The sequence below is a fragment of the Petaurus breviceps genome, unplaced genomic scaffold (genome assembly GCF_028583685.1).
Source record: "Petaurus breviceps papuanus isolate PSGF00001 unplaced genomic scaffold, PetGlider_PUasm1.0 99, whole genome shotgun sequence".
Classification (NCBI taxonomy): Eukaryota; Metazoa; Chordata; class Mammalia; order Diprotodontia; family Petauridae; genus Petaurus; species Petaurus breviceps.
In genome coordinates this window covers 15,816,495-15,828,374 of record NW_027187465.1, presented here as the reverse complement: position 1 = coordinate 15,828,374, position 11,880 = coordinate 15,816,495, and the positions used below count along the sequence as shown (strand labels likewise).

General features: G+C 40.6%; 1 protein-coding gene across 1 annotated transcript in view; it reads right to left on the bottom strand.

Moving 5' to 3' along the window:
• Positions 1-1,557: 1,557 nt before the first annotated feature.
• The window catches only part of SPRING1 (SREBF pathway regulator in golgi 1), a 163,341-nt gene continuing 153,018 nt past the window's right edge, over positions 1,558-11,880 (bottom strand). Inside the window, exon 6 of the mRNA XM_069081692.1 lies at positions 1,558-2,184. Coding sequence (XP_068937793.1) covers positions 2,032-2,184 — 153 coding nt within the window. The 3' untranslated portion in view covers positions 1,558-2,031. The remainder of the gene's footprint in view (positions 2,185-11,880) is intronic.

The following is an 11,880-nucleotide window of genomic DNA, read 5'->3' as shown; positions in this document are numbered from 1 at the left end:
CAAACAGGTTTAAGTGACTTGCCCAGGGTCACATAACTAGCAAGTATCAGGGGACATATTTGAACTCAGGTCTTCCTGACTCCAGACCTGGCACTCCTATGTGTTATGAGACCACCTAGCTGCCCGTTCTGCTTTGTTAGGAAACACTTGTTATTAAGAAGGGTTTGTTTTTCTGACATCAAACCTAAATTTTCCTCTTGCATCCCTCACTCAGCTTCCTGTAAGGAGAACCCATTGCCTTCTAGCTTAGAGACAGTGTGACTTTTGTGCTGAACTCAGGGTCAGGAAACCATTTAAAATGGGTTATTTACAGACCAGACCAATCATGCTCAACACTCTCATTATCTAATATTGAGTAGCCCCCAATGACCGACAAAGGACTGGAGCAGGTTCTAACTGAATCCTAGACTATGTAGAGAACCCTAAAACGAGGGAGAAGAGACCTTTGAAATCCTACCTCTGGCACTTAATTGTTATATAATCACAGGCAACTCAATGACTGAAACTCCTCAGTTTACTAATCTATAAAATGGAGATAATAAATGCCTAGTGAAATTATACAGCTACAAAAGGTTATTATGGGAAGTTCTAGGGACAGAGGTGGGAAACCTGCAGCCTCAAGATCACATATGGCCTTCTAGGTCCTTGGGTGCAGTCTTTTTCTGAGTCCAAGTTTAATGGAACAACCTTTTATTAAATGTCCATTGATCCTAGCCCAGGTACTCACCCCAGCCCCACTGTTCCAAGATACAGCAGGCATCAGCCTGATTTGTGCCTTCCCCATTGTTAATTCAACCTCAATAATGCTCACAAAACCAGGGGCAAAATCAAATTAGCATGAATCTGAGAGAAAATGCAGTGAGGGGAAAAGGTCAGGACGCCTAGATCCCCAAATTCAAATGCATTAATGGAGAAAAGTGAACAAGTCTAACTCACCTCTTTATTTTCCCATCAAACCCTGCTGGATAATTGGGTTTTTCGATCCTCCCTGGGCCAGATGCTGATTTGGAACAAAGCTTTCCCTGGATAAGGGAAATAACACATAAACACCCCCTGCTGCCCATCGAGTCAGGGCTCCATGATTTCCATCTATTATTGCAGCCAACAGTCTGCAGTGCAATTAAGAGACAATCGTTGGGGAATTAGCCCTCTTTTGAAGCAGGCCGGCTGAGGCAGCAAGCCAGGCCTGATTCCTTCAGTGCTGAGAGAGATCGAGCAGGATGCTTGACTCAGGTACCATCCTGCCTTTGAACCACAGGGATTCCTGGACTCTGTGGGGACAAGCACTTCCACAGCCAGAAAAAGCCTGAGTGTTGATGGTAACCAGGTAGAACTTTTGACAGCTTTCTTTGTCAGTCAACAGGCTCTAAGTAGCCTTGAAGGGATCTGCTTAGACCGTGAAAGTATATTGGTCACCAAACCCTGGGGATATGCAAAGAACACAAGGCAGCAGCTGGGCAAAGAAAATGTTTTCTTTATATTTTTTTTTTATTTCCCTTAATAGTATTTTTTTTCAATTACACTTAAAGATAGTTTTCAACATTTACTTTTTTTTTTTTTAAGCAATCAAGGTTAAGTAACTTGCTCAAGGTTACACGGCCAGGTGTTTCTGGTTAGGTGCTAAGTGTCTGAGCCCGGGATTCAATCTCCAGGTCATTCCAACACTGGAGCCGGTGCTCTTACTCGCTGTGCTACCTGGCCGCCCCTCAACATTTACTTTTGTAAGATTTTGAGTTCCAAAATTTTTTCTCCCTCCCTCTCTGCCCTCCTCCCTCCCCAAGACAGCATGTAATGTGATATAAGCTATACATGTATAATCATATGAAGCATATTTCCACATTAGTCATGTTGTGAAAGAAGAATCAGAACAAAAGGGGAAAGCTATGAGAAAGAAATAAAAAGGGAGCCAATAGTCTGCTTTGATCTGCATTCAGGCTCCAGAATTCTTTCTCTGAATGTGGATAGCATTTTCCATCATGAATCTTCCAGAATTGTCTTAGGCCATTGTATTGCTGAAAAGAGCAAAGTCTATCAAATTTGGTCATCAAACAATGTTGCTGTTACTGTGTACAATGGTCTCCTGGTCCTGCTCACTTCACTCAGCATCAGTCCACTTAAGTCTTTCCAAGTTTTACAAATTTTCTTTAGACTCATGGCAAATAGCAGTCCATTTTCTCCTACCAGCTTTCTGTAGGTGGAAGAAGGAAATGAAGCAATGTCACCACGGCAAAAAAAAAATGTTTTATGATAATAATAGCTTCTTCTTATAGAGAGATTTAAAGTTCACAAAGAACTTTGATCCTTCCAATAATCCTGTGAAGGAGTAGTACAGGTATCATTATTCCCATTTTATAGTTGGGGCACAGAGGCTCAGAAAGATAGGGTGAATTGCCTACAATCACACAGCTACTGGTTGAGGTAGGATGAAGGCGGGGAGGAGGAGGAGGAGGAAGAAAAGGAGGAGGAGGATGGTGATGATCATGAAGATGAAGAAGAAAAAGATGAGGAAGGACAAGAAAGAAGGAAAAGACAAGAGAAAGAAAGGAGGAAAAGGGAGAGAAGAAAAAAGAGGTGGAGAAGAAAATGAGGAGGAGGAGGAGGAAGAAAAGGAGGAGGGGGAAGAAAAAAAGGAGGAGGATGGTGATGATCATGAAGACGAAGAAGAAAAAGATGAGGAAGGACAAGAAGGAAAAGACAAGAGAAAGAAAGGAGAAGGGAGAGAAGAAAAAAGAAGTGGAGAAGAAAAGGAAGAGAAGAAGGAAAAGAAGATGAGGAAGAAGAAGAGGAGGAGGAAAAATTTTATTTAAAGCTTAAATAAAGCTTTAGGGTTTGGAGAGTATCTTACACACACTACTTTGGTGCAGTGAAAAGAACATTGACACTGGCATCATAAAACCTATGTTCAATCTCACTTCTGACTTGCTGTGATCTTGGGCAAATCCCCTCCAACCCTAACCCTAAGTCTTCTGAGCCTCAATTTCCTTATCTGTTAAATGAAGGGATTGGACAAGATGATTTCTGAGTTCCCTTCCAGCTCTGCATCTACGAGTTAATAATCCTGTGTTCTTGAGACTCATGACAGCCCTGTGAGATAGTAACTACCATGATTATCTCCATTTCATAGATAAAAAACTAAGGCTCAGATCTGTGAATGGATTTGTCCAGGGTCACACTGCTAGTAAGTGCCAGGAAGCAGAATTTAAACTCAAGTCTTCTTGGCTCCAAGCCCTACAGTCTATCCAATATGGCGCAGTTTCAAATCCAGATCTCTCCAGCCCTAAATCAGGGCTTCTAGTCATTATGCTATACTGCTAAGATGAGTATTTCCGGTTGTCTTTTAACCTGACTCAAAATGCTTTTTCAAATGCTAATTCATGTGTCCTCAGAGTGACCCTGGAAGCATCCCTATGAGGCAATATTTGTGTTATTCTTCATCACTGCAAAACACACAGTCTTTCTCTGGATGGGGAAAAAAAAGTGACCTAGGATTCTGGAAAGAATCATCAGTCCTCCAGGGTGGTCTCAGCTTCAACCCACTGTTTGGACAAACTCTGTGTCTCATTTTTTTGGACCTCAGACCTTTTGGGTGGGAAAATGATGCTAGTCTTAAGAGATCAAGAATAGGAAGTTACCCTGGGACCAGAGACCCCATCCTGGCCACCAAGGACCTCTGGGGTCTGTGTTGTCCAAGCCACATTTGAACAAACATATCTTCAAAGCAGTCACAACCTGCAGTCATTCCTGGTTGGCCAGAAGACCACCAGGAAACAGAAGCCCACTATCATCCCACTTTTGGGAACAGCTTCCATCATTAGGAAGCCTTTCCCAACCTCAAGCCTAAATTTACCTCTTTGTGACACCAAGCTATTGCCATTTCCTCCCTCTGGGTCCAAATAACTGACATTTAATAACAATAACTAGCATTTATATAACATTCTGAGGCGTGCAAAGCTTTAGGCTCTGCTGAGCAGGTTTCTCAAATGAAATGTTTCACAGAAATACTACTTCATTTAATCCCCTACAACAACCTATAAAATAGGTGCTACTGTTTCCCCCATTTTACAGATGAAGAAACTGACTGAAAAAGTTTGTGAGCCTTGTCCAGGGTCAGGATATGAACTCAGGTGTTCCTGACTCCAGCACTCTACCCACTGAACCACCTAATAGCTTTAATAATAACTTTAATAGCTAATTTAATAATAAACTTAATGTTTAAATTTAATTCAATTTTTAAAATTTAAATAAAAATAAATTTAAAATAATAATTTAATAATATTAAATTAATAAATAATAATAATTTAATAGCTGAAGCTATTAAAACTTTGAAACAAAGTAAGATTTGGGGGATATCCATTTCCAACCAGCTACATTGCATTTGGACTCCCCAGGACGTTCATCATTGGGAAATCTCATTCTCCTTCAAGGCTGAATCTGTCTTGATACTCCTTTCTCATCAGTATGCTCTGCCCCTCTGCCTGGTGGAGCAGAGCCATAGGCTCCACGACATCCATCTAATGCGGGGACCTGGCACAGTCCTCCCCATTTCCCACTAGCTCCTCTGCTTTTAGTCATATTTGGAATTCTCTATCATGCCCCTCTTCTCACCTTTGCCTGGTCTGGGTCCTCCCTTCTTGCTTTTCAGCTTCCTTTTGTGCCTAGTCTTCTCCCATTACATTGTAAGCTCCTTGAGGGCAGGGACTATCTCAGCTCTTAGCACCGAGACTGGAACTAAATAGATGCTTAAAACATGTTGACTGAATGACGGACTGACACCCTGTGTAAATTATCTCATTTGAGTCTCACGATAGCCCTGTGAAGTAATCTCTATGCCTCCAGTATTTTTATCCCTATTTTAAGAGAAGGAAACTGAGTCTCAGAGAGATCCAGTATCTTGTTCAAGATCACAAAGGTAGTAAATGTCAGTGGTAAGATTTGAATCTAGGTTGGCTCCTGGCTTTGCTGCTTACTTATATTTGGAAGGTCATTTATCTTTTCTCAGTTTCCTCATCTGCTGTTTGTCCTTTGTTTTTTGGTGGTTTTTTCTTTTTTGTTTTTTTTGTTTGTTTGTTTTTGCTTTATGGGGTAAGGTAGGGCAATCAGGGTTAAATTACTTGCCCAAGGTCACATGGCTAGTTTTTTGTGTTAAGTGTCTGAGGCTGGATTTGAACTCAGGTCCTCCTGACTCCAGGGCCAGTGATCTGTTCACTGTGTCACTTAGCCACCCCATTGTCCTTTGTTTTTGAAGAGGCACAAGGTGATGTCTTGACTTGTGCATGGATTGGATTTAAGTGAGGCAGAATTTCAGTGAAGTGGTTAGCTTCGCTTTCTCTTCCAGAGTCATCGAAGTCCGGAGGTAACATAAAAGTCAAGGTGACTGATGTTGGCCCAGGATGCCTCTGCATCTTCAATGCCTGCCCAAGCTCTAAGGCCTACACAGTCCCTGCTTCAGCCACCTTCATGGCCATTGGAACAAAGTATTCTCATCCACCCATTCCACCAGGGGATGTCTTCACATGCTCGGGGCAGACATTCCCCTGACTCACCAACACGTTTAAAACATGTCTCTACCCTCAGCCTGGTTTAGCCCATCCCCAGGATGGTTTACAGAGGTTTGGCCACTGGGCATGCTTCAGCTTTCTGGGGTGACAGGGGAGTGTTGGGTAAGAGGTGGGACACCGAAGGTGGGTGTTGGGTGAGAAGGTGGACACCTCTCACATCAGAGGTGCTAATGACCTTCAAGGCCCCTTGCGGTTTAACATAGTGTGCAGAGTGAGGGAAACCTGAATCCAAATCCCAGCCCAGACACCTATTAGCTGTATGATCCTATCTGGACTAGTCATTGAAACTTTTGGGTCATAGTTTTTTAACTGCAAAATGAGGGGGACTTTAATGTCCTGTTCAGCTAGAAAATCTATCTTTAGTCATCCCAGACAGCAGCTAAGGGATGGAGTAGAGAGAATACTGGACTGGCTCACCTTCCACTATAATGCACTGCTCTTCATCCAGGAATACTTCAATCAATCATTTAATCAAGCATCTATTAAGAGCCAGGCACTGTGCTAAACCCTGGAGCTACAAACACAAAGAATGAAAGAATCTCTCCTCGCAATGAGCTTCCATTCAACCCCAGGGAGACTTAAAGACCCCTCTGGGTTCTTTCCAAGTCTTTTCTTCTCCAGGGTTCTTCTCATCCATTTTTACAGAGTATGAGCTCTGATATCTCAGGATGGTCTAAGAGAATATCTCTATTCAGAAAAAAAATCACAATGAGCTCTGGACTTTCACCATGGAGAGAAAATGCTACTGCTCTCACAGGATCGAACCTAGGATATGTTCGCCATTGGTTCGAGACAGTCCTCTGGACGCCACCGAACTCACTGAGCTTTGGGACTCATGAAATATTGTCTGAGGCTGCCTTGCTGGATTACTGGGTGACTTGAGGAAAGTAATTTACCTTCTCCAGTTTCCTCATTTGTAAATGGGGATAATGATATTTGCTCATTTCTCAGAGATGCTGTGACAATGAAATGATGAATGGCAGCTTGGAAAAGCCTTTTAATACTTTGATAGCCATCCCACATTGACAATGTTTAACGTAATGAATGGACATTGGAGGTGTGTATGTCTGTGCCATACAGGGAGACACAGTATAGTTCAGTGGGCAGGGTGCTGGGCTTGGGATTAAGACAGACCTAGATACAAATTTCACACATTTACTAGTTATGTGACCTTGTACACTTAATCATTCTAAGCCTCAATTTCCTTATCTATAAAATGAAAATAATTATACCTATCTCACAGGGCTGATTTGGATTTCAAATGAGATAAAGTTAACTTTAAAGAAATATTGGGGGGAATTTCCAAGGAGGTAGGTTTAGGCTTGGTTTCAGTTCAGCTTATTATGTTCCTACTTTGTTCCAGACACTTGCTAGGTAGTCCTATTTGGAGTTTTCTTGGCAAAGATACTGAAATGGTTTGCTATTTCCTTCTCCAGCTCATTTGACAGATGAGGAAACTGAGGCAGGCAGGGTTAACTGACTTGCCCAGGGGCACACAGCTAGTAAGAGTCTGATGTAGGATTTGAACTCAGACCTTCCTGACTTCAGGTCTGGCGCTCCATCTACTAAACCAACTAGCTGCCCAAAGAATAATAATAGCCAACATTTATAAAAGACTTCAGAATTTGCAAAGAGATTTACAAATATTCTATTGTCACAACAACTCTGGGAAGTAGGTGCTGTTATTATCCCCATTTCACAGATGAGGAAACTGAGGCAGAATCTGGCTATGTTTGAACAGGTAATATGTGCTTATCTATTAACCACGGGTAAGATGGAAAAATTCTGAGAGGTAATAAGACCTTTGTTCAAATCCCAACTTTTTCAGCTTCTACCCATATGACCTTGGGAAAATGCCATAACCACTCTGGATACCATTTTTAAATAATGGGAGGGAATTTTGTTGGAGGGTGGACAAGAACTGGAAAGATTGAATTGGAAGGAGGAAAGAAAGAATTGGAAGGAGCCTCAGAAGCCAACTCCCTCATTTTACAGATGAGAAAACCCAGGCTTTCCATTCCAGATCTACAGTCCTATGGACCAATGACATGGATAAGTCATGAAATCAACTTAGTCTCTATTTCCTTATCTGTAAAATTAAGGGTTGGACTAAGTGACTTCTGAGGGCCCTCCAGTTCAAAATCCTATGTCCGACACAATGATGTCCTATCAGCCATCTCTACACAGCCATTAGCCCTTGGGTATTTGAAAGAAAAAAGGGAGGAGGAGTAAGATTTTGAGGGCTGAGTTGCCTGGATAATGTAGGGGAAAACCTGAGTTATTAAGATCCCGGGCCAGACCTTTCCGTCTTCTTTAATCTCTCATGTGGGAGATAGACATCAGCATCTATTTAGGTACAAAGAGCTATTATTTTCAGCTTCAGGGTGATTTCTACACATAGATATATAGATATACACTGTACTTATCTACCAAAAAGCAGATTTTTTTTTATTTCTACTTTCAGTGGCTTTGCAGAGATCAAATCCACCTCTCCAGTTGTACTGCAGGGAAAAGAACTCTCTCGCTGTGGTCTTTTGCTTTCAGCACGGTTAAATTAATAGCTGGAAGAGACAAGTATGGCGTAATGGAAAGAACCTGGGACAAGGAGTCAAGACACTTGAGTCTGAGTACAGGTTGTACAGACTGAGTGACCTTATGTGAATTCACTTAAGGACTCATATGACCCTGGCTTGTTGTAAACAAATATATCTATATTCCTCAATCAGGGGTTCCCAAACATTTTTGGTCCTTGCGTCCCTTGGTTTTTAGAAAACTTTTCTGTACTCCCTATCCAATAGAAAAGGAGAAAAATTCCAAAGCTTAAGGTGTTTAAGATATGAGAAATAAAATAAAGAGAGCCATTGGTTTTTTCTTTAAGCCCTCATAGGATCACCAGGCTTTAGAAACCAGTTTAAGGATAACTTTGTAATTTTATTTACTGGAAATCAATTTTTACAAAAAAATCAAAATAGTCCTCATAATTTCTTGATAACCTAATATCCCTTGGTGATATGTAAAACTCAAGTTGGGAATCCTTGCCCTAGATAATACTACATTTTATTTTAAATATTAATTCACTTTCTCAGAGCCTTTTCCCCATATACATACATATTATGTCCACCCTCCAATGTTGAGATCTTTTAGGGAAGGGTGTGTCTTTTTTTTTTCTCAAGAGCCTAGTATAGTATCTGGAACATGTTTTTGTTCAGTCATTTTGCAGTTGTTTCTGACTCTCTGTGACCACTTTTGAAGTTTTCTTGGCAGAGATACTGGGCTGGTTCACCATTTCCTTCTCCAGCTCATTTTACAGCTGAGGAAACTGAGGCAAACAGGGTGAAGTGATTTGCCCAGGATCATAGCTATTTGAAGTCAGGTCTTCCTGACTTTAGGGTTGGTGCTCTAACCACTATGCCACTTAGCATCCCATTAAGCACATAGGGGTCTTTCCCCATTCCAATCCTCCATTCAGTCACTAAAGTGATTTCCCTAAAATATAGGCTTGACCATGTCATATATACATTCCCCCCCCCCACTACCGCTCCCCACTCAGTGAACTCCAGTGGCTCCCCATCACCTCCAGAATACCTCTGTTTGGCATTCAAAATTCTTTATAACCTAGCCTCCATCTACCTTTCCAGTCTTCTTATTTATGACTTGCTTCCCAGCAGAATCAGTGGGACAGTATGTGTTGAATGGGTGGTTCAGAAAGGCAATGGGAGAGGAAGATCAGACCCATCTCCTATCAGGCCATGGTGATGGTGACCACATGATTACCTCTGTCTCTTTGTGCTTACTATTTCTTTTTTTTAAATATATTTTCCCCCAATTACATGCTAACACAATTTTTTAATATTAGTTTTTTTAAAGTTTGAGTTTCCAATTCTATCCCTTCCTCCCTCTCTTCCCCTCCCCTCTCCCTGAGATGGTAAGCAATCAAATATGGGTTATACATGTGCAATCACGTACAACATTTCCATATGAGTCATTACATACAAGAAGACTCAAGTAAAAGAAAAAAAAATGAGTGAGAGAAAGTGAAAAATAGAATGTTTCAGGCTGTATTCAAACAATATCAGTTCTTTCTCCAGAGGCCGATAGTATGCTTCATCATTAGTCCTTTGGGATTGTCTTGAATCATTGTATGGCTGAGAATAGCTGTCATTCACAGTTCATCATACTGCTATTCTCAGCCATGCAATGATCCAGTCATGTTCTCCTAATTCTGTTCATTTCACTTTGCGTCAGTTCATATAAGCCTTTCCAGGTTTTTCTGAAATCATACTGCTTGTCATTTCTTATAGCAAAATAATATTCCATCACAATCATATACCATGGCTTATTTAGTCATTCCCCAATTGATGGGCATCTCTTCAGTTTCCAATTCTTAGCCACCACAAAAAGAGTCGCTGTAAGTATTTTTGTACAAATTGGTCATTTTCCTTTTTTTTTTTCATGTCTTTAGGATGTAGACCTAGCAGTAGCATTGCTGGATCAGAGGGCATGCACAGTTTTATAGCCCTTTCGGCATAGTTCCAAATTGCTCTCCAGAATGGTTGTATTAGTGCCCCAATTTTCCCACATCCCCTCCAATATCCAGCATTTTCTTTTCTGGTCATATTAGCCAATCTCATAGGTATGAGGTGGTACCTCAGAGCTGTTTTAATTTGCATTTCTTTAATCAGTAGTGATTTAGAGCATTTTTATATGACTGTAGATAACTTTGATTTCTTTATCTGAAAATTGCTTGTTCATATCCCTTGACCATTTATCAATGACTGGCATTTTTATAATTTCATTCAAGTGGATGTAACCAGATAGACTTGATTTCAGCTTTATGGAACAAGATGGTCCCATGGCCAGGTACTCCTTGGCACTGTTTCCTGCTTCTTTTTGTGTGTTGTTTCCCCCTTCAGATTGTATGCTCCTTGAGGGCAGGGGTGTATTTGCATTCATATCTCTGGAACATAGTAGGTTTTTAATAATATTTTTATTATCTCATTTATTTTATTATATTAATTATATTATAATTATATTAATTACATCTTTTTTATGAATTATCTCCTTAGCACCATGCCTGGCACACAGTACATGTTTAATAAATATTTATTGGATCAGATTATTGGATTGTATTGAACTGACTGACTTCTACAGTCTGTTGAAGTTTTAAATGTGTAAGCCTTTGGGTCTCCACTTTGTTCAGGGGAGAGGGAGGCGCTTTCCTTCACACCCCAAGTCATCCTCAAAATTTACAAAATTGGGAAATTCATAAAATACTTTCTCTGACCTTTGTCCTCCAGTTCATTCCATGTCCAAATTACCTTGTATTGATTTATCTATACATGGTAGGTTTGGAATCTGAGGGAACCCAAGGACCAGATGCTGCCCCTGAAACTTACTGTCTCTGTGGCCAGTTTGCTTTACCTGGGTCTCAGTTTACTTCTCTGAAAAAATGAGGTGGCTCGACTCAGTAACTCTCCTAAGATTCCCTGCCAGTTCCACCCCTGTGATCATACAATGCTCCTATATTGTTACTTCTCAGAAGACTGTAAGCCCCTTGAGGCCAGATACTATTTCATTTCTGTCTTTGTGTCTCCAGTGTCTATCATGTAGTAGGCATTTAGTAAATATTTTTTGATTGATTGGGTTGATCATCATCACATTTACCAGATCTACATCAAAATGAATTAGAACATAAGCTCCTTGAGGGCAGGGGTATATTTGCATTCATATCTCTGGCACATAGTATGTTTTTAATAATAATATTTTAAAATTGAGCTTAATTATAGAGGAGTTTAAGGAAAACTTAACCAAATTTTGGGAAATAAGGAGAAGAAAAGAATTTTTCAACAGGCCCAAATCTAACACAGTTTTGAAGTCTGAATATGACTCTCAGTTGCTTTCCAGAGGAGGGAGGGGCTGAAAATTCCTCTAGAAGGTCTCTGTCCCAGTCTGCTCAGCCTGATTGGCAGCAGGAAACTCCTTCAAATCTTCCCTGCTTTGCATTTAAAACCTTTCATCCCATGCTTCTCGAAGTGCTTTATAAGCATTAATTAATTCTTACAACACCCCTGTGAGCTGGCTAAGTATTATTATCCCTATTTTACAGATGTGGGAACTGAGGCATTAAGATGTTAAGTGATTCGCCCAAGGTCGCTAAGTGAATCAGTGGTTGTTCAGGGAATTGAACCTAACAGATCTGACACCAAATCGTATATCCGCCCACTATATCATACTTCTGAAAGAAAAAAAGAAAGAAAGGAAGAAAGGAAGAAAGGAAGAAAGAAAGAAAGAAAGAAAGAAAGAAAGAAAGAAAGAAAGAAAG